The sequence below is a fragment of the Mobula hypostoma genome, chromosome 3, assembly GCF_963921235.1.
Source record: "Mobula hypostoma chromosome 3, sMobHyp1.1, whole genome shotgun sequence".
Classification (NCBI taxonomy): Eukaryota; Metazoa; Chordata; class Chondrichthyes; order Myliobatiformes; family Myliobatidae; genus Mobula; species Mobula hypostoma.
Genome location: NC_086099.1, coordinates 185,138,016 through 185,160,421, shown reverse-complemented (window position 1 = coordinate 185,160,421; position 22,406 = coordinate 185,138,016). Strand labels below are relative to the sequence as shown.

The following is a 22,406-nucleotide window of genomic DNA, read 5'->3' as shown; positions in this document are numbered from 1 at the left end:
AATAACTCATTGTGGAACAATTTTTTTTGCTCAGTTGCTTTTTTTTGTCTTTTCACTGATTGGAATGTTACCTATGTACGTCATTCGGCATTTGTTCATCTCTGTACTAATAATATATAACCTACACTTCCTGGCTTTTACCTGCTGTCTGTCCTATGTCAAATATATCACACACCACATCCAACCCCCTCAACTCTCTCAGCCTATGCAGTCAGTGAAATGACATCAGTTTCCCACTATGCACATCCAGATACCAATTCTCCATTTTCCATAATTGTCTCAGTTTGATCATGAATCCTGCTTTTGCTCTATTAAAACCACAAGACATGGGAACGGAATTAGACCATTCGACCATGGAGTTTGCTCTGCTAATTCATCATGGCTGATGTATTATCCCTCTCAACCCCATTCTTCTGCCTTCTCCCCATAACCTTTAATGCCCGTACTAATCAAGAAGTTACCAACCTCTGCTTTAGATGTATCTAATGACTTGGCCTCTACAGCCAACTAGGGCAATGAATTCCACAGATTCACCACCCTCTAGCTAAGTTCCCCCTTATTTCATTTCAAAGGGGGCATCCTTCTATTCTGAGGCTATGCCCTCTGGTTTTGGACTTTCCCACTATTGGAAACATCCTCTTCACATCCTCTTTATCTAAGCTTTTCAATATTCAGTAGGTTCCAATGAGACTTCCCCTTACTCTTCTGAACTCCAGCAAGTACAGGTCTAGAGCCATCAAACACTCTTCATGCATTAACCCTTACATTCCCTGGATCAATCTCGTAAACTTCCTCCAATGGCAACACATTCTTTTTTCAATATAGATTATTTCAGTGGAACTAAATTCTGTTTGTTTCAGATGGTGACAGGCATTCCTCTATGAGATTGAAAGGGATGTTCTATTCTCCCATCAGGATTATGCAGTCAGCAGAGAACCAAATGCTAAACTAAATCTGGAATCAACAGGGAAAGGAATAGATCTCCGATTATCAGCTGTATGGTCTCTGCAGCAAGGGGTGAACAGCTCAGGAGGTGTCAAAGTTAAACCTTCCATTGTTGAGTGTTGGAACTGTAGGAGGGAAGAAAGGATTGGGGGAAGTGGGGGGTGGGGTGTAGGGGAAGGTATGCAGGAGATTAAGATGTTATGTGTTGTACATTATTGATTAACACAACCTAAATTAAACTTAAATCACTTTTATCTGAGGACCCCCAATCTGACACGTGTTCTGGAATGTGACTGAGTAATAGAATTAAGCCTAATATTTAACATAACTTTACATTGAACATGGAACAGTACAGCACAGGAACACACTCTTCAGACCACAATGCTGTGCTGAATAAATTAAACTAGTGATCAAATGCCCAACTAAGCTGATGCCATCTGCCTACACAATGGCCATATCCTTCCGCTTCCTGCACATTCAGTGCCTGTCTAAGAGCGTCCTGAATTTCTCTGTGGCACTTGCCTCCACCACAACTCCTGTCAGTACATTCCAGGCACCCAGCATTCTGTGTATGAAACTTGCCCTGCACATCTCCTTTAATTACAATGTCGTAGTGAATTTGCTTGTTCTTGTCAGTTTTGGAAATGCACAGAAAGCACATATCCTGAGGTGTGAGAGAAGCCTCAGTCTGAGCTACCTTAATTTTTATTTATGTTTTAATTTAGTTGCTGAGATCTGGTTTAGACTAGGACACTTTATGCAACTTTCTGCACTTACTTGCTTAGCCCAGCGATAGCACTCACTTCTGAATTAGAAGGTTCTAGCTTTAAGCACTGTCATCTGCTTTGAATACATATTCAAGGCTAATCATTCAATTGTACCGAAATCTGTCAACTCTCAAATGAACCATTAAAGAGGATGCCAGAAATTTCATGAAGCAATGTATCGCTGTTTTGTTTTGTAATCTTGTTATCAAACATTTAAATTTCAGTATTCAGAAAGGAAATCAATCTGAAAGTTGTAAATTGAGCAATTAAGTTACAAGAGGGACCTCTAGTGTGCATTGAAAGATTATTGTCAGCTGTCTGAGTAGCTCTGTTGCCAATAAATTTTGTTATCTCTTGAAAGTAGTGATTGCCGTTACTGTGCTAAGAAGCAAGGCGATAACAATCTGTGCACAATATAAACATCACTACCATTTTAATATATATTCATTCAAAATGTATGCAAATTTAGGAATGTAACTGAAGGTTAATAGCTTGTCTGAGAAGCATTGATTAATCACAGTGAAATATTTCTCACTTGGCCAAAGCTCGTTTCCATTCTCATTGCCTGTCTTGCATATAGCAAGTTTCTTAATTTTTCTGAAGCTCAGGACTGCTGCTGGGGGCAGATGGCAGTGAACACCAGCACAAAACCTGCCACTCAAAGTGTAACAGATGACTGTAGCTACAGAAAACCATCCCTTTGTTTGTCTTGCTAATGAGTGTCCTCATTGCGGCAGGAGACTTGAATAGTTAATTATTTGCGATTCTTAACTGAAACAAGTGGTGGCGCTAGAGGTAAGGATTGTTAGTTCAAAGCATAAACCAAAACTTGAAAGACAATGATGCATTTGCAGTATTCAGGCAGTGTCAAAAAAGATACTTCATTTACCAATTTGAATATTTCAATATGATTTCTGATCATCATTCAATTTAAGATTAAATATCTTCCTGATATTTGTTACATAATATGGTCAACTCAGAAGTTTTCTGGCCATATCATCTTTTAATCCATATATCATTCAATTGTTGTTAAAGTAAAGTAGTGTATGCATGAAGAACACTGCTTTAAATCATTACTGTCTAATCTTTACTACTAAACATACGCCTTTACATCAAACAGTTTTCATGAATGCAAACTTACAAGTTTATTTGTGAGTGTCTTTCTTTCTCCAGGAATGGATATCTGAAATTGAAAAAAAAGCATTAAAATTGTATTGATTTAGCATTCATGGATAAAATAACTGCTTAAATAGAAGATTTCTAAAAGCTTACAGTAATAAAGAGTAAAATTGTTCTTTCTGCAAGTTGAAGCAAAGTGTTCGGTAGTATCAACCCGCCTGCACAGCCTACGCGTGACAGGCATGCAAAGCCATGTTAATGTTCAGAATATGAATTATCTCCGGGTGGCTCCATCACAAAGTAGAAAACCAACTGTGTGTATATCAGCAGACCTGATGGACTCCATGTGGCTTCAAGCCTGAAAACTTCACTACTTTGACATGTGATGTGCTCTTTATGACTGTGGCAGTACTGTCAGTGAGGAATGGCAACAATGGCAACAAGCCCCCTTCCTAGCTCTGCACTCTGCCACCCCTGGTGTTGTCCGGCTACACAGTCCCCTGCCTGCCTAGTTACGGACAGCAGTCCTTGAGCACATAGAGGGATGTGGGTGGATGGGCCACAGCTGCCTGCCTGGACACAGCTACCACAATGCACGGACCTGAATGATGAGGGCACACAAACAGTATGATATGTATTATTCTCATCAATAAAATGTCCCCATGAATTATTGTCTTTGTATGTAATGTACTAGCAGCTTTTTACCAAGATTCGGTTTTGGAGGGGTCTACTTTTTTTTCCTCTGCACATTTCTCTTTTTTTGTGTTTGTTTCCTATTCATATTCCAAACGATTCATAAAAGCCAGAAAGTTGGATGACAGCTCTGTTGTGTAATCATTTTCATATTGGCTACACAGCTTGCCATTTCAGCTTTTTGTTTTCTGCCTGACAAAAGAGTTCTGTTATTTTTTTCAGATCAATTTTGACTTGAAGAACGAATTTGAGAAGGAGAAGCTTATTGAAGAAAATCAAGGACTGAAGGAACAAATTAACTCATTGGTGCAGGATGCCGAAAATATGTCAAAAACGATTATTTTGAAAGAAATGCAAATAGATGAATTAGGTAATGTTGGATGTTACAAATAAACTGTGTGTGCATAAATAAAGTTCTTGAAAGATCAATCTCCTGAAAAATGTTTTTAGGCAATGTCCAATTTAACAGTACAGTGAAAGTCTGTTCATTGTTTTGTCTGGGTATAGATAAATGGAAGGCGTGTACAGGTTTGTTTGAGGAAGTAAATATGCAACAGGTGCTATTTTTTCCAGTCATATGATGCAGGTGCTTTAGTTTACACAAAGTAACTGGTTAATTTTTACCCATGCATCATTATAATAGAGATAGTTATTTCTTATGTTTTATTAAAAGTTATCATACTTAAACTGATATAAAATGCATTATTAGTAGCTATTATCAAAGCTTGATTGATAAACTGCATGCTTCAGTTTTTCATCCATTTTAATTTGGTGTACATTCTTTGCAATATGAAATGCTCCTTTTATTTCTACTGGTTTACTGTTTTTATCCCCAAGAGATCTAGCAATATTGGCTGAATTTTGAAGAGATTCAGCTTATTTTTGTGAATTGATGAAGGGAATGAATCCATCCAAAGGTGGCACCTATATGAAATTCATTAGATTTTCTATTTGAAGGTTGTTGTATCAATGACAAGAAAATCATTGCCATTTGGATAACATATTTTAAAGTTGCTTGAACTACATAGGTGTGATGTGAGCACCCTTTTTATTTGTAACAAATTGTTGCTAGCTTTCTCTAAGCACATTAATAGAGTGCTTCATTCAGTTCTGTTGAAAATGAATGACAAAATTTTTCTTTGTACTTTAATTGATTAGCTATAGTACAAGAAAATATTAAGTTGTACTTGACAGATACCATATTACTTATTGCTGCTTGTGAACTAATTTAATGGTGTGTATTGCTTTTGATGAGAAATGCTTTGAGCAGATAAAGAACCACCTGCTAAAGCACTTTGTATTGGCTGTGACTAACAGACAACGACGTTCATGGGCTGGGCACACAGTCACACTTGGCCCTTGAACTACTCCCTAATATCCATTAGACCAGCCGGCTAAACAGCAGGGGCAAAGCAATGAAGGTCAAGGGTAGTGCTCAGGGTTAGTGTCCTGCTAGGTCCTCCATCCAGAATGGATTCCAGTAGGCTATGGTTTTTGACCTTCAGCAGAAAGAAGGAACAGAGACATCTGAAGATCTGATTTTCACAGTCTGCTCTCCTTTATTTTCAGATAGTGAACTTGTAGCTTTAAAAGAGAAAAGTGAAAACACTGAACAGAAAATGCAAAAGGTATTGTTTCATAAGTATATATTTTCTTTAGAGCACTTTAAGGAATTATTTTAGAGGACTTTAATGATTTAAGTTTTATATACTGTATAGGAACAATAAACTTTCAATGAAAGGCACAATAAATAGCGGTGAAAGATGTGTTTGAGTGTTTTAAGTATATATAAACCATCATATAAATCATTGAATTCTAATTTTATTTGAAGCAAAATATGATATACAAGATATACTATGAAGGAAACATATTTACCAATGAGATGTAAATGATAAAGATAACTTCACGCAACTAGGTTGGACAATTAAAATATTTCATTTTTGTGTCCTCTGTAGTTATTTCAGTCTGAAGAATATTTGAAAAAAGCATTGCAAAATGAAAAACTAAAAGGGAAACAAATGGTAAGTTGCTGTAGTTCCATTGATCATCATAATAAAAGCAATATGGCTTCAGTAAGTTTCATATTGCTTGCAATATTTACATTCATAATTACATTTTTAAAATGTAAAAAAATTCTAATTTCAAGTACGACGTTGATCAGAAAACTCACTATTCTAAACATAAATTTAAACTATTTGAAGTTGTGCTATAAACAGTACCTCCATTCAAGATATATGCATATTTTTATGACATTAATGCCTATGCCTATGTTCCCTAATCTATCTTCTAAGAAATTGTTCCATATATCCTTAATGAAATCATCGTTAAAATACCTTTGCTATTTTGATTTGCCCAGTTTATATGAAGATTAAAATCACTCATGATTATTGCAGTACCTTTTTTCTTACAAACTATTATTTCTTGACATGCAATATATAATACAGTATGACTTCTATTAATGGACCCATTAATTATTGCTGCCAAATACTGCTTTACACTGTTGTTCCTTATTTCCTCTCAAACTGAATCTTAGGCTTTTCAAGAAAAAAAGATCTGCGTGGCTGAACTGATCTCATCCTTATTTGCAAAACTACCTCACATCCTCTGTCTTTCCAAAATGTCAGGATTCCTTAGAATATTTAGTTCCCAGCCTATGTCACTTGCAACTATCTCTTTCTTGGCTATCATAGGTACTTATTTCTGCTTTCAGTTTATTTATGTTGTTATGAATGCCCCATTCAGGCAAAGAATCTCTAATTTTGTACTTTTACCAGATTTTTTTGATCTGACCCTGTTTGCAGATATACTTCTGTGTTTCTATAGTCTGTCCCTCCCTGTTACTCTTTGTTATCATTACCAATGTCATTTCTCTTTAACTTTTAAAATATTTTTCACAACTGAATCCATACTCTGCGCACTCCCCCCACCTATTTCTCCCTTTCTCTTCAGCTTAAAGCCCTGTTTATGGGATGTGATCTTCCGGCACACAGGTCCCAGCTTAGTTTGTGTTAAGATATACCATCTTTACAGGCTCCTGTCTAGAGTATTAGTGCCAGTGCTCCATGAATTGAAACCTACTTTTCCATACAATCATAAAACCATAAGTTATAGGAGTCTGTTTTGCCATTTCAGTGTGGCAGAACTATTTTCCTGCTCAGCCCCAATCTCCAGCCTTCTCCCCATATCCCTTCATGCCCTGACTAATCAAGAATCTATCAACCTCTGCCTTAAACATACCTAATGACTCGGTCTCCACATCTGCCCGTGGCAATGAATTTCAGATTCACTACTCTCTAGCTAAAGAAATTCCTTCTCAACACTGTTCTAAAAGAACACCCCTCTTTTCTAAGGTTGTGTCCTCTGGTCTTAGACTCCCCCACCACAGGAAACATCCCCTCCACATTAACTCTATTGAGGCCTTTCAACATTCAATAGGTTCAATGAGGTCACCCATTATTCTTCTGAATTCCAGTGAGTATCAGCCCTGAGCCATGAAACTCTCTTCATATGGCAAGCCTTTCAATCCTGGAGTCATTTTCATGAAGAGCCTTTGAACACTCCAATGTCAGCACATCCTTTCTCAGTAAGGGGCCCAAAACTGCTCACAATATTCCAAGTGAGGCCTCACCAGTGCTTTGTAAAGCCTCAACATTACATCCTTGCTTTTATATTCTAATCCTCTTGAAGTGAATGCTAACATCTAATTTGCCTCCCTCACCACCAACTCAACCTGCAAATTAACCTTTAGGGAATCCTACACAAGGACTCCCAAGTCCCTTTGCACCTCAGATTTTTGAATTTTCTTTCCACTTAGAAAATAATCTACCCATTTATTTCTTCTACCGAAAGGGCATGACCATACACTTCCTGACTCTGTATTCCACCTGCCACTTCTTTGCCCATTCTCCTAATCTAAGTCCTCCTGTAGCCTCTCTGGTTCCTCAAAACTACATGCCCTTCCACCTATCTTCATATTGTCTGCAAACTGGTCCACAAAGCCATCAATTCCATCATCTAAGTCAGTTACGTATAACATAAAAAGAAATGGTCCCAACACGGACCCCTGTGGTACACCACTGGTCACCTGCAGCCAACTAGAAAAGGTTCCCTTTATTCCCATTCTTTGCCTTCTACAAATCAGAATTTGTTTTAACCATGCCAGTATCTTTCCTGTAATACCATAGGCTCTTAACTTGTTAAGCAGCTTCCTATGTGGCACCTTGTCAAGGGCCTTCTGAAAATCCAAGTATGCCACATTCACCAATTCTCCTTCTCCACCAAACTTTAAGCCACACATCAACTCTTTGATCTTTTTTACCATGTGCCAGTATGCATCTGGGGCAAGTCATAATTTCAAGATTATTGTCTTTGTAGCTTAGACTTCAAACCCAACTTCTAACATTTCCTCAGCACAGCTTCTTCCTTAATCCTACCTTGTATTTTGGGCAGTTTAAACCAGGATACGTGCTCAGCATCTGACCACAAGAAACACAATAGAATACCACAGATAACAAGATGGACAAACTACTATTGTGCAAAGACAACAAACTGTGTAGATCCACAAAAAATAATAATAATAAATCCTTAATGTATATATTCAGAAAACAAGATTCAACATTCCATGTGTGCATATGCAATTCTGATAAGTACACACCACTAAACTTAACGCAGATAAATGAAAAAATTATCACTATTGAAGAAGAAGTTAACCAATGGAAGTGTATGACCCTCCTTGGAAGACATCCCCACAATTTGAGCAGACTAGATGTCAACAAGGAAGTGCCGAACGCCTAGCTCAGAGTTGGAGACCACTTCCCAGAAACAGAGAGGTTCCTTGTGGCAATACAGGACCAAGTGGTTAATACAAAAAACATCAAAAATACATAAAAAGGACCAACAAATCCAAGCAATAAATGCAGAAAAAGCCAAGAAAAACCATAAAACAATTCAACATAGAAATTGAACTGACTTTATTTCTTACATCCTTCATATACATGAGGAGTATGTCTTCATCTAAATGTGCAATGTGCAATCATAGTGATTTCTAATAATTTATAATAAATAGAACAGGCAATGTGACATAGAAATGCACTCAAATCAGCATGAGTTAATCAGTCTGATGGCCTGGTGGAAGAAACTGTCCTGGAGCCTGTTAGTCCTGGCTTTTATGCTGCGGTACTGTTTCCCAGATGGTAGCAGCTGGAATAGACCATGGTTGGGGTGACACGGGTCCCCAATGATCCTTCGGGCCCTTTTTTTTACACCTATCTTTGTAAATGTTTAGAATCATGGGAAGTTCACAACTACAGATGCGCTAGGCTGTCCGCACCACTCTTTGCAGAATCCTGCGATTAAAGGAGGTACAGTTCTCATACCAGGCAGTAATGCAGCCAGTCAGGATGCTCTCAATTGTGCCCCTGTAGAAAGTTCTTAGGATTTGAGAGCCCATGCCAAACTTCCTCAACCATCTGAGGTGAAAGAGGCGTTGTTGTGCCTTTTTCACCACACATCTGGTGTGTACAGACCACGTGAAGTTCTCAGTGATGTGGATGCTGAGGAACTTAAAGCTGTTTACCCTCTCAAACCCAGATCCATTGATGTCAATAGGAGTTAGCCTGTCTCTATTCCTCCTGTAATCCACAACCAGCTCCTTTGTTTTTGCGACATTGACGGAGAGGTTGTTTTCTTGACATCACTGTGTCAGAGAGATGACTTCTTCCCTGTCGGCCACCTCGTTATTGTTTGAGATTAGGTCAATCAATGTAGTGTCGTCAGCAGAGGATCCTGTGGTTGGTTAACTCAATCTGATTACTTACACAAGTACTACCAAGTGGCAAGCATCATTCACCAAAATCTTGCTTTAAAATACTAACTCATAAAAGACATCATACCTTACTATAAATACAAGCCTGATCCAGTTTTATTGTCAGGGTCCTACAACTTATATTACGTTAGGACAATCCATAATAACCATCTTGATATAATATTACAGGATAAACAAATAAGAATAACTTAATAGATGTAGCCATTCTAAACACACAGAGCATACAGAAATCAATAAGTAAAAAACACCAGGAATGTGCTGAGTTGAAAGGGGAAATTGAAAGACTATGGAACATGAACGGGGTATACATTGTCCCAATAATAATACCTACATCTGCTATTATCCCAAAGTCATTGCAGCATTAAGCAATTAGGCCTACACCATAATATTTAGGTACATCTTCAGAAAGCCACAATACTGAACACCACTAAAATAGTCTGAAAATTCCTAGCAATTGAGAAATGAGTATGCCTGGCTATGATGAAAGACTGGATCGACTAGGCTTATACTCGTTGGAATTTAGAAGATTGAGGGGGGATCTTATTGAAACATATAAAATCCTAAAGGGATTGGATAGGCTAGATGCAGGAAGATTGTTCCCGATGTTGGGGGAGTCCAGAACGAGGGGTCACAGTTGAGGATAAAGGGGAAGCCTTTTAGGACCGAGATTAGGAAAAACTACTTCACACAGAGAGTGGTGAATCTGTGGAATTCTCTGCCACAGGAAACAGTTGAGGACAGTTCATTGGCTATATTTAAGAGAGAGTTAGATATGGCCCTTGTGGCTAAAGGGATCAGGGGGTATGGAGGGGAGGCTGGTACAGGGTTCTGAGTTGGATGATCAGCCATGATCACACTGAATGGTGGTGCAGGCTCGAAGGGCTGAATGGCCTACTCCTGCACCTATTTTCTATGTTTCTATGCCCATACCTCAGGTTATACCAGCTTGAGCTGAGAAAAAAATTAAAATAATAATAATAAATAAATGATAATTTAAAAATAGGCAATAAATATTGAGAACTTGAGATGAAGTGTCCTTGAAAGTGAGTTCATAGGTTGTGGGAACAATTCAGTGACGGGGCAACTGAATATGAATTAAGTTAACCCATCTTGTTCAAGAGCCTGATGGTTGAGAGGTAATAAGTGTTCCTGAACCTGGTGGTTTGCATTCTGAGGCTCCCCAACCTTCCCCCTGATGGCAGCAGAGAGAATAGAGCATGGGCTGGATGTTGGGGGTCCTTGATGATGGATGATGCCTTCTTGCGACTGCGCTCTATGTATGTGTACACAGTGGTGGGGAGGGCGTTACCTTTTGAGCTAAATCCCTTACTTTTTGTAGATTTTTCCTTTTAAGGACATTGTTGTTTCTATACCAGGCCATGATGCAATCAGTCAATATACTCTTCACCACACATCTATAGACATTTGTTACAGTGTTAGATGACATTCTGAATCTGCAAACTCCTAATAAAGCGCTGCCGTCTTTCTTTCAAACAACACTAACATGCTGGACCCAGGACAGATTCCCAAAAATGATAACACTGAGGAACTGCCTCCTCCTGAAGTGAAAAAATCTGCCTTTTTGGTCTTGCTGACATTGAGTGAGATGTTGTTATTGTGGCACCACTCAGCCAGATTTTCAATCTTCCTCCTATATGCTGATTTATCACCACCTTTGATTCAACTAACAACAGTGGTGTTGTCAGCAAACTTAAAGATAGCATTGAAGCTGTGCTTAGCCTCACAGTCATAATTATGAAGTGAGCAGAGCAGGGGGCTAAGGACATAGCCTTGTGGTGCACCTGTGCTGATAGTAGTTGTGGAGGAATTGTTGCCAATCCAAATTGACTGGAGTATGCAAGTGAGGAAATCGAGGATCCAGTTGCATAAGGAGGTATTAAGGCCTATGTCTTGAAGCTTATTAATCAGTTTTGAGGCGATGATAGTATTGAATGCCGAGCTGTAGTCAATGAGGAAGATACTGATATATGCATCTTCACTGTCCAGATGTTCCAGGATTGAGTGAAGAGCGAATGAAATGGCGTCTGGCACAAAGACCTGCTGTAAAGGTAGGCAAATCGGAATGCGTCTAAGTGGCTTCTCAGGCAGAAGTTGATCACCAACCCCTCAAAACACTTCATAGCAGGCACTGAGGCAGGTTACCACATTCTTAGGCACCAGTACAATCGAAGCCTGCTTTTAGCAAGTGGGTACCTCAGACTGAACGAAGACCATCATCCTCGACCTCAAGGGATAGCCACGACGATGACGACGACGACGACCTCAGACTACCAAAGCAAACAGTTAAAGATATCAATGTACAGTTTAGCCAGTCAATCAGCACAGGTGTTTAGTACTTGGCCAGGTACCTTGTCTATGCCAGAAGCTTTCATGGGTTCACCCTTCTAAAGGATGCCCTCACATCCACCTCAGAGACTGAAATCACAGAGCCGTCAGGGGCTGTGAAAGTTCGTGAAGGTTTTTTGATGATCAAAGCAAGCATGAAACATTGTCACCTATGTTGCTTGGTTTTACTCTGTCGGAAGTGATAGCATTTGAGCCCTGCCACAGCTATCGAGCATCCTTCAGTAATTTGGTCTGGACTTGCCACTTTGCACATGAGCTGGATTTCCAAAGGTTGCACCTGGACCTCTTGTATTTTACTTCGACATCAGACCTGAATACCACTTATCTGTCCTTCAGCAGATTGTGAATCTCTTGGTTTATCTAGGACTTCTGGTTAGCAAAGAATCTAAATTATTTTGTGGGGACACACTTGTCTATGACTGTTTTTATGAAGTCTGTGACAAACGTGGCATATTCTTCAGTTCCTCTGGTGGGTCCTCTGGAATCTTGCTCTTTAACCCTTGCCTGTATGCAGGTAGAAGGAGGACAGCCAGATTACCAGATTTCCCAAAATGTGGTGTGGAGATGGAATGATAGGCATTCCCAATCGTAGTATAACAGTGGTCAAGTGTGTTCGGATCCCTTGTGCTGTAGCTGAGATGTTGATGACAATTGGACAGGGATTTCTTCAAACAAGCCTGATTGAAGTTGTGCTCTTGATTTGAAAGGCATTAGGATAAAATGTTTCTTCTTTGCTGATCATGGCACTCGATACCTCAATTACTTGCTTAACACTGGTATTTGGTGGTACAGGTTTCCCCCGCCATCCGAAGATAGAGCATTCCTATGAAACGGTTCGAAAGCCGAAATGTCGTAAAGCGAAGAAGCAATTACCATTTAATTGTATGGGAAAATTTTGTGAGCGTTCGCAGACCCAAAAATAACCTACCAAATCATGCCAAATAACACATAAAACCTAAAATAACAGTAACATTAGTAAAAGCAGGAATGATATGTTAAATACACAGCCTATATAAAGTAGAAATGCTTTTCCACAATCATTGCCAGCACTGTTCTCCGAAGCGAAAATCTCACCAAGCGCTCGCAGCAAAAACACTCTCTCCAGTAACCTTTAAGCGATGAAGCTACCAAATCATACCAAATAACACGTAAAAATACACAGCCTATATAAAGTAGAAATAATGTATGTACAGTGTAGTATCACTTACTGGAATTGGGAAGACAGCGCAAAGCACACTGATGATGGTGTGTTAGACTGAGTCATCGCAGGCTGGGGTGGTGCAGTGGCCCCCACCCTCCAGGCTGCCGGCTGATACATTGCCGCGAAGCATGCAGTGGTAGCTGGAAGACACACAGCATATCTTTAAGAAAAAAGCTGAAATAAACATGCTGATTAATTAGGTGCCGCCTGGCACGTAATTGTCGGCCCAGATCAGTGCCGATTGCCGATTGCATCGCCTCTGATCTGGGCTGACACTTACATGTCGGGCGGCACCTAATTAATTAGCATGTTTATTTCGGCTTTTTTCTTAAAGATGTGCTGTGTGCCTCCCGGCTACTGCTGCATTCTCGGCAAATCGGTATCTGTCCGCGGCCTGGAGGTTGGGGTGGTGGGATACTGGGGTGTCATCTTGTTGTCTGTTTCTATTAGAGCAGGCAGCTCATCTTCTCCTATGACTGCCCGCCTCGATGTCGAAGGTCGAGGTTTGTCGTCTGCTGTGGCTGATGTGGAAAGCTTGCTTGACTGCTGAGCCTCGTGCATTTTTCTATCATACAGTTCTTTGTAAGGACTCAAACCATCTTGCAAATATCCCCTAAGCCTACGTACCCTTCCAAAATTAAAGTCATACTTTATCATTGCAGCGAAAATCTCACGCAGTTGCTTCACATTCATTTTGCTACTGCATTCGGTTTCGATTGTTATCCTTTCCACTTCCAATTGCATCAGCTCTTCATCTATCAGTTCTTAGTCATGGGATGCCAAAACCTCTTCAACATCATCTTCGTCAGCTTCCACAAGCCAAACTCACGTTGTCCTTACTTCGTTCACCATGATCAAAATGTTTAATTATGTCTAGTTTTATGCTAAGTGTAACACCCTTACGAGCTCTTTCAGGCTTTTCCAATACCTCAGAACTCATCTTGCAAACGGCTGCTCACAGGCACGTGATAAAGCAATGCCATTCCGAATCCAGGGGAGAGCGACTGCTTGGGGCGCGCGCTGCTGCTTATCGCCCGCTGATTTTTGCGCGGCTGCTTTTTTATCGCGCACTGATTTTTTTCGTAACAGTGAAAACACCTTCTGTTAGCGAAAACAGGGTACTAATGTAGGTCTTTCGTAACAGTGAGGTTTCGTAAAGCGAATGTTCGAAAAGCGGGGGACACCTGCATGTAAATTGCGGTCAGGATCATGGAGGAGAATTCTTCTAGTAAGTAGAATGGTTGGCGCTTAATCATTAAATGTTCCAGGTCAGGGGAACAAAAGTGTGACAAGACCACTATGCCTGAGCACCACAAAGAGTTTATCATAAAACAAAGACTCCCACCTTTTGCTCCCTTCAAATCAGCAGTCTGGTCCATCCAGTGAATCAAGAAGCCCTCAAATCTGACCAGTGTTTCCAGCTTGTCCAGAGTGAGCCATGTCTCTGTGAAGCAGAGAATCCAGCAATCCCTCATTTCCCTCCAATACAGTAATCCTGCTCTTGGTTCCTCAATCTTGTTCTTCAGAGACTCTACATTTGCTAACAAAATTCTGGGTAGAGGATATTTTATACCTCAACATTTTAGTCTGGTTTGGAGTCCTCCCCTCCTCCCTCTCTTCCAACCATAGCAACGTGCCTTTATCCAGTTTAATGTGCCTTAGATGCATTTATGAAATTATAAAATTATGAAAGGCACAGATAGAGTAGATAGTCATTGTGTTTTTTCTCAGGGTATAGGGCATAAAACCGATTTAAGATTAGAGGAGAACGATTTAAGGGGGATCTGCAGGGCTAGCTTTTCATACAGAGGGTCATGGATGTACGTATGTAACAAGCTGCCATAGAAGGTGGTAGAAGCAATTAAGTCATTCAGAAGATATTCGGACAGGTGAATGGAAAAAGAAAGTTTAGAATCAGAATCGGGTTTATCATCACTGACATACTGAATGTTATGAAATGTGTTGTTTTGGAGCAGCAATACGGTGCAATACATGGAACATCAAACAAAGAAATCTACAGTACATTACAGGCCCTTCGGTCCACAGTGTTGTGCCAACCATGTAACCTACTCTAGAAACTGCTAGAATTTCTCTACCACATAGCCCTCTATTTTGCAAAGCTCCATGTGCCTACCTAAGAGTCTCTAAAAGACCCTGTTGTATCCGCCTCTACCACCATCATACCCACCACTCTCTGTGCGGAAAAACTTAGCTCTAACATCCCCCCGTACCTACTTCTAAGCACCTTAAAACTATGTCCCTTCATGTTAGCCATTTCTGCCCTGGGAAAAAGCCTCTGGAAATCCACATGATCAATGCCTCTCATCATCTTATACACCTCTATCAGGGCACCTCTCATCCTCCATCACTCCAAGGAAAAAAGGCGAAGTTCACTCAACCTACTCTCATAAGGCATGCTCTCCAATAGGAACATAGAAACATAGAAAATAGGTGCAGGAGTAGGCCATTCAGCCCTTCGAGCCTGCACCGCCATTCAGTATGATCATGGCTGATCATCCAACTCAGAACCCTGTACCCCATACCCCCTGATCCCTTTGGCCACAAGGGCCATATCTAACTCCCTCTTAAGTATAGCCAATGAACTGGCCTGAACTGTTTCCTGTGGCAGAGAATTCCACAGATTCACCACTCTCTGTGTGAAGAAGTTTTTCCTAATCTCGGTCCTAAAAGGCTTCCCCTTTATCCTCAAACTGTGACCCCTCGTTCTGGACCTCCCCAACATAGGGAACAATCTTCCTGCATCTAGCCTATCCAATCCCTTTAGGATTTTATATGTTTCAATAAGATCCCCCCTCAATCTTCTAAATTCCAGCGAGTATAAGCCTAGTCGATCCAGTCTTTCATCATATGAAAGTCTTGCCATCCCAGGAATCAATCTGGTGAACCTTCTTTGTACTCCCTCTATGGCAAGGATGTCTTTCCTCAGAATAGGGGACCAAAACTGCACACAATACTCCAGGTGTGGTCTCACCAAGGCCTTGTACAACTGTAGCAGTACCTCCCTGCTCCTGTGCTCAAATCCTCTTGCTATGAAGGCCAGCATACCATTTGCCTTTTGCACCGCCTGCTGTACCTGCATGCCCACTTTCAATAACTGGTGTATAATGACACCAAGGTCTCATTGCACCTCCCCTTTTCCTAATCGGCCACCATTCAGATAATAATCTGTTTTCCTGTTTTTGCCACCAAAGTGGATAACCTCACATTTATCCACATTAAATTGCATCTGCCATGAATTTGCCCACTCACCTAACCTATCCAAGTCACCCTGCATCCTCTTAGCATCCTCCTCACAGCAAACACTGCCGCCCAGCTTCGTGTCATCCGCAAACTTGGAGATGCTGCATTTAATTCCTTCATCTAAGTCATTAATATATATTGTAAACAACTGGGGTCCCAGCACTGAGCCTTGCGGTACCCCACTAGTCACTGCCTGCCATTCTGAAAAGGTCCCACTCTTTGCTTCCTGTCTGCCAACCAATTCTCTATCCACATCAATACCTTACCCCCAATACCATGTGCTTTAAGTTTGCACACTAATCTCCTATGTGTGACCTTGTCAAAAGCCAAATATACCACATCCACTGGTTCTCCCCTATCCACTCTACTAGTTACATCCTCAAAAAATTCTGAGATTCGTCAGACATGATTTTCCTTTCACAAATCCAGGCAATACCCTTGTAAATCTCATCTGCACTCTTTCTATAGTATGTACAAACTTCCTGTAGTGAGGTGGCCAAAACTGAACACAGTACTCCAAGTGGGGTCTAACTAAGGTTTTGTATAGTTCACTACCTCATGGCACTTAAATTCAGTCCCATGGTTCATGAAGGCCAACACACCATACGCCTTCTTAACAACATTGTCAATCTGTCCAGCAGCTTTGAATGTCGTATAGACATGGACCCCAAGATCTCGCTGATCCTCCACACTGCCAAGAGCCTTACCATTAATATTATATTGTCTTCAAATTTGACCTACTGAAATGAACCACTTCACACTTACCTTGAACTCCATTTGCCACTTTTCAGCCCAGTTCTGCATTCCATCGATGTCCTGCTGTAACCTCTGACAACCCTCCAGACTATCCACAACATCCCAACTTTTGTGTCATCAGCAAACTTATGAACTCACCTTTCTACTTCCTCATTCAGGTCATTTCTAAAATTCACAAAGAGGAGGGGTTCCAGAACAGATTCCTGTGGTACACCACTGGTCACCGACCTCCATGCAGAATACAAACCATCTACAACCACCCTTTGCCTTCTGTGGGCAAGCCAATTTTGGATCCACAAAGCAAGGACTCCTTGGGTCCCACACCTCATTACTTTCTGAATGAGTCTCGCATGGGGAACCTTATTAAATGCCTTACTGAAATCCATATACACTACATCTACTGCTCTACCTTCATCAATGTGTTTTGTTACAATCAGGCTCGTAAGGCATGACCTGCCCTTTACAAAACCATGCTGACTACCCCTAATCAGATTGTCTCTCCAAAAGCTCATAAATCCTGCCTGTCAGGATCTTCTCTGACAACTTACCGACTACTGAAGTAAGACTTACTGGTCTATAATTTCCTGGGTTACCTCTACTCCCTATCTTGAACAAAGGTGAACACTTGCAACCCCCAATCCTCTGGTCCTTCTCCCGTCCCTATTGATGCTGCAAAGATCATCACCAGAGGGTCAGCAATCTCCTCCCTTGCTTCCCACAGTAGCCTGGGGTATATCTCATCTGAATCCTGTGACGTATATAAATTAATATGTTTCAAAAGCTCCAGCACATCATCTTAATCTCGATGTGTTCAAGCATTTCATTCTGCTTGGACCACAATTGCCAAGGTCCTTTTCCCTGGTGAATACTGAAGCATAGTATTCATTAAGTACCTCCGCTACCTCCTCCAACTCCATGCACACATTTCCACTATTGCACCTGATTGATCCTATTTTCACACGGCTCATCATCATGCTCTTCACATACTCATAGAATGACTTTGGCTTTTCCTTAATCCTGCTCGCCAAGGCCTTCTCATGGCCCTTTCTAGCTCTTTAATTTCATTCTTAAGCTCCTTCCTGGCAACCTTGTAATTTTCTAGAGTAGCTAGTTTCTTGAACCTTTCGTAAGTTTTTCTTTTCTTCTTAACCAGATTTTTTACATCCTTTGTACACCATGGTTCTTTTACCCTACCATCCTATCCCCACCTCAATGGAATATACCTATGCAGACACCATGCAATTGTTCCCTAAACATCTGCTCCCAATTTATGCTCCAGTGTTCTACCTAATCGCTCATATTTCCCCCACCCTAATTAAATGTTTTTCCAAATTGCCAATTGGAGCTGGCTGATTCTACAAACGAGGACTTCTTTCAATTTCCTTTGATCCTGTGCATTGGAGCTTCCATACCAGGCAGTGATGCAATCAGTCAGAAAACTGTCAATGGTACAAATAAACTCTTGGGCTTCCAGCCGGGTACAGGTATCAATTTTAACCGACGTTTCAGTGACAGACTCTGCCATCTTCATAAGATCATAAAACAAAGACCATAGGACAAAGGAGCAGAAGTTGGCCATTCGGCCCATTGAGTCTGCTCCGCCATTTTGATGATGCCTTGATATGTCTAGTCCAGTGGTATTTATACCCCTGTTATCCATCCCTCCTGATTGGTTAGTCCTCATCCAATCAGGTTTCCACTGTCCCATCTTGTTTACAATCGAATTCGAGTTCTTACTTAGAGTGAGACCTTCGTCTTTGTTAAAATTCTTTTCCTCTGGTTTTATTTTAATAGCTTCCTCAACCAGGCAGTCCCAAAAGCTATTGGCATGAAAGAATAGTTTTGTGCCATTAAAGTCAATCCTATGCTCACTGTGAATGCAATGTTCTGTTACCACAGATTTCTCCAAGTAGTCCAAATGGATACATCTGTACTCATTGATGAGGGTCTCCACTGTATGTCCTGTCTGTCCAATATACACTACTCCACATTCACAGGGAATCCTGTAAACACTAGCCATCCTGAGACCCAGGTCAATAGTGGTTTACTGCAATGATTGCTGAGGGAAGAGATTGAGTTGGCTAAGCCGACATTCATTGCATTTTAGAAAAATGAGAGGGAATCTCAAGAATGTATGAAATTCTGATGGGTGTAGACAGATTAGGTATTGGAATAATGTTTCTGATGGCCAATTTGTCTAGAACCAGGGGTCGCAAACTTAGAATATGTTCATGCCATTTAAAACCAAAGTCAAGAGAAATATCTTCACCCAGAGGGTAGTGAAGCTTTGAAAATCTCTATCACAGAAGGCAGCAGATGCCATCATTAAATGTATTCAAGAAAAAGAAAGATTTATTTCTTAGTACTAAAGAGTTCAAAGGATATCAAAGGATCAACGAGCTGTGGCAAAGTTAGTGGAGCTGCTGTCCATAGCTCAGCAACCCAGGTTACAATTTGACTCCGAGAGTTGTCTGTGTGGAGTTTGCCTATTCTCCCCACAACTGCATTAGTCTCCTCTGTTATTGCAGTTTCCTCCCTCATCCAAAAATGTGCAGGTCATTCAGTAAAATGGCCACAATAAATCACCCCAAAGGAATGTGGTGAAAATAAAATGGATTGGATTATATCAAAGTGGGTCCTCAACAGTCAGTGCACCCTCAATGGGCCAAAAGGGCTGCTTCTGTGTTGTCAATTAATGACTCTTGAACTCTATGATAAGGAATGAAGGAAAATGAAGTGGATGATAAGAATAGCTTTGAATGGTGGTGCATGCCTGAAAGACAGACTGGCCTACTTTTACTTCTATTTTTTATTTTCGATGTCCTTTCATTGACTCTGTTCAACTTGTATAACAATTTTTGAATGCTCTCTATCAATTCCTGTATTTCTTTTGGTTAGATAGGATAAGCTATATTTAATCACTTTCAGTTATATTCAGATTGCTGCTGATCCATCTCCACATTCCAATTTAATGTTATTGTTGCAGTACATTATAGATTGAATATAAATGAAACCTGCTGTCTTTTTAAATTCAAGTCAAGTTTATTGTCATTTAACTATATACATTATATAATGTATATAACTATATAATGTATATAGAAACAAGGTATTGTTTCTCCGAACCAAGTTGTAAAGCACATTAGTACACATAACACAAAATAACTTATGAAAGTAAGAATAAAATCTACAGATGAACCACACTTAAATAACAAACTAAAGTGCATTAATATTAAATATTGTAAGGTACAGAACAGATTAACCAGTGACACTTCGAATACGATGTGGCAGGGAGTTCAGACACCTTATGGCCTGGGGAAAGAAACTGTTTCTCATCCTGACCGTTCATGTTTTTATGCATCATAGTCTCCTGCCTGATGGTAGGAAGTGAAAGAGGGTGCTGGATGGATGGGTGGGATCCTTAATAATACTAAAGGCCTTGCATATGTAGCACTCCTGATAAATGCCCCAGTGGATGGTAGGGGTACCCCTATGATCCTCTCAGTTGTTTGTAGACCCTTCTTGTGTGTAGGGTCCTTTCTAAGGACTTCTGGTCCAAAGGTTGATCGTTCCCATACCTGATGGAGATGCTATTTGTCAGAAAGCTCTCAATGGTGCTCCTGTAAAATGCAGTTAAGATAACGGGGGAGCAGGGGAAAGCCTTGCTTGCCTCAATCTTGTCGGGAAGTGGAGGCGCTGCTGTGCCTTCTTGTTCAGGGAGGTGATGTTAAGAGACCAGGTGAGGCCGTTCGTGATGTAAACTTCCAGAAACTTGGTGCACTTACTGTAACTCTGTCTATGGAGGAACCATGTATTTACAGAGGGGGATAGTTCGTCTGCTCCTTCCTGAAGTCCACAATGATTTCCTTTGTCTTCTCCATGTTCAGGCTTAGGTTGTTCTTTACACACTAATCCACCAGCCGTTCTGCTTCCTCTCTATACTCCATTTGTCATTGTTCTTGATGAAGCCAACCACTGTTGTGTCATCTGCAAACTTGATGACACAGTTTGAGCTGGATCCTGTGACACAGTCATGCGTTAGCACCAGTTGGGGAGCACCAGTGCTCAGCATAATGGCACTAGTGATGTTGCTGCCCACACGGACTGACTGTGGCCTTACTGAAATTGAACTTAAATAAGCAACAGATGATTGTAGGAGTTGTCATTTGCCACTATGTTTAAATCCTTTTATGTCATTTACTCTGAGTAATACAAAAGATACCTATTATATGTATTTCTGCCAATTACTACTGTTACTTTCCATTCAACTAGTTTGGATGAATTGCTACTAGCAGTCAGTAGTAAATAAGAGATGAATTAGTCCAAGCTATAAAAAAATTCTTAACTGCAATTCTGAAACCTGTGGCAAAAAGAAGCCAATCATCAAAATAAAATCTTCCAGAACTTTCTATATACCAGAATCACAAGAACTATACAAAATATAGATGGATACTACCAGCCCATTAATTATGACACTATTTCAGTTGTGAAACTTTGCTATTCAGGCAAATCGTGCTGAATTGGAATTGGAACTGTCCAGTGTTCAGTGTTCAAACTTCATTATGCCTTGGCAATGCCTTTGTTGAATATGGAATTCCGAGACTTTCTGAATGAGAGATGACTCTTTATCTGTCCATGGCATACAGCCTTTGGAGCCACTCTTGTTGGGACTCCTCAGCATTATACAAAGGGATTTCTACTGAAATCCCAGGTCTGGCATGCACCAAAGACCACATTTATTTTGATAGAAATTCTAGGCATTATGACTAGAAGGCAAAGGGCAATTTAATTGTTTAATTATTTTACTTGAATTTAATATTTTTAATTATTTCTAATTTTGTTTGTATTACTAATTTTTTATTTACTTGTTGACCTGTATTTTATTTATGTAATTATTTCAATTTTAATTAATTCGAAGTCTCAGTGAAAGCCAGACATATTTAAAACTCCTGACTGGTTTGACAAAAGTGAAAGCTTCCCATAGCTTTGCAGTGAAAATTGAATATTTGTGAATTCAAAATCCTGGCACAATGCCAAAATAACAAAAATGAAAATCTATTGCTAAAAAGGTTCCTAACTTTTATGATCAAAATATACTTGTATTGGTGTTATATCAAGGGAGATGCGTGCTTGCCCAAATTTGGTTCCATCCCCCTTAAAATATTTTTAGACAAATTAAATACCTCCTTTTATTTGGGGATTAATAAGGATTGCAGCCATTTTTTGGAAGGCTTAATTGTAAAAATATTTGGTCTGTTTAATTCATCATAGCAATTGCAACGCCTTCTTCAAAGGAAAAAGACACCAGATGTGGTGTTTTCAACCTGAATTGCAGAACTTCTCGAAGTTAGCTTCTCTAGTTTCCTTAATTGGCGTTCTATTTACAATGATAGAAATTCTTCTCATTCACTTGTGTCAATGCGCAGTATCATAGAAGTTGTACATTGTGTTCTGTGGCAAAAGAGGCAAATTTGCA

The 22,406-nt window shown here is 40.2% G+C and overlaps 1 protein-coding gene across 1 annotated transcript in view; it reads left to right on the top strand.

The window, feature by feature from the left end:
• c3h10orf67 (chromosome 3 C10orf67 homolog) overlaps positions 1-22,406 on the top strand; it is a 138,894-nt gene that overhangs the window by 39,621 nt on the left and 76,867 nt on the right. The window contains exons 7-10 of the mRNA XM_063042508.1: positions 3,747-3,899; positions 4,910-4,964; positions 5,094-5,152; positions 5,480-5,545. Coding sequence (XP_062898578.1) covers positions 3,747-3,899; positions 4,910-4,964; positions 5,094-5,152; positions 5,480-5,545 — 333 coding nt within the window. The remainder of the gene's footprint in view (positions 1-3,746; positions 3,900-4,909; positions 4,965-5,093; positions 5,153-5,479; positions 5,546-22,406) is intronic.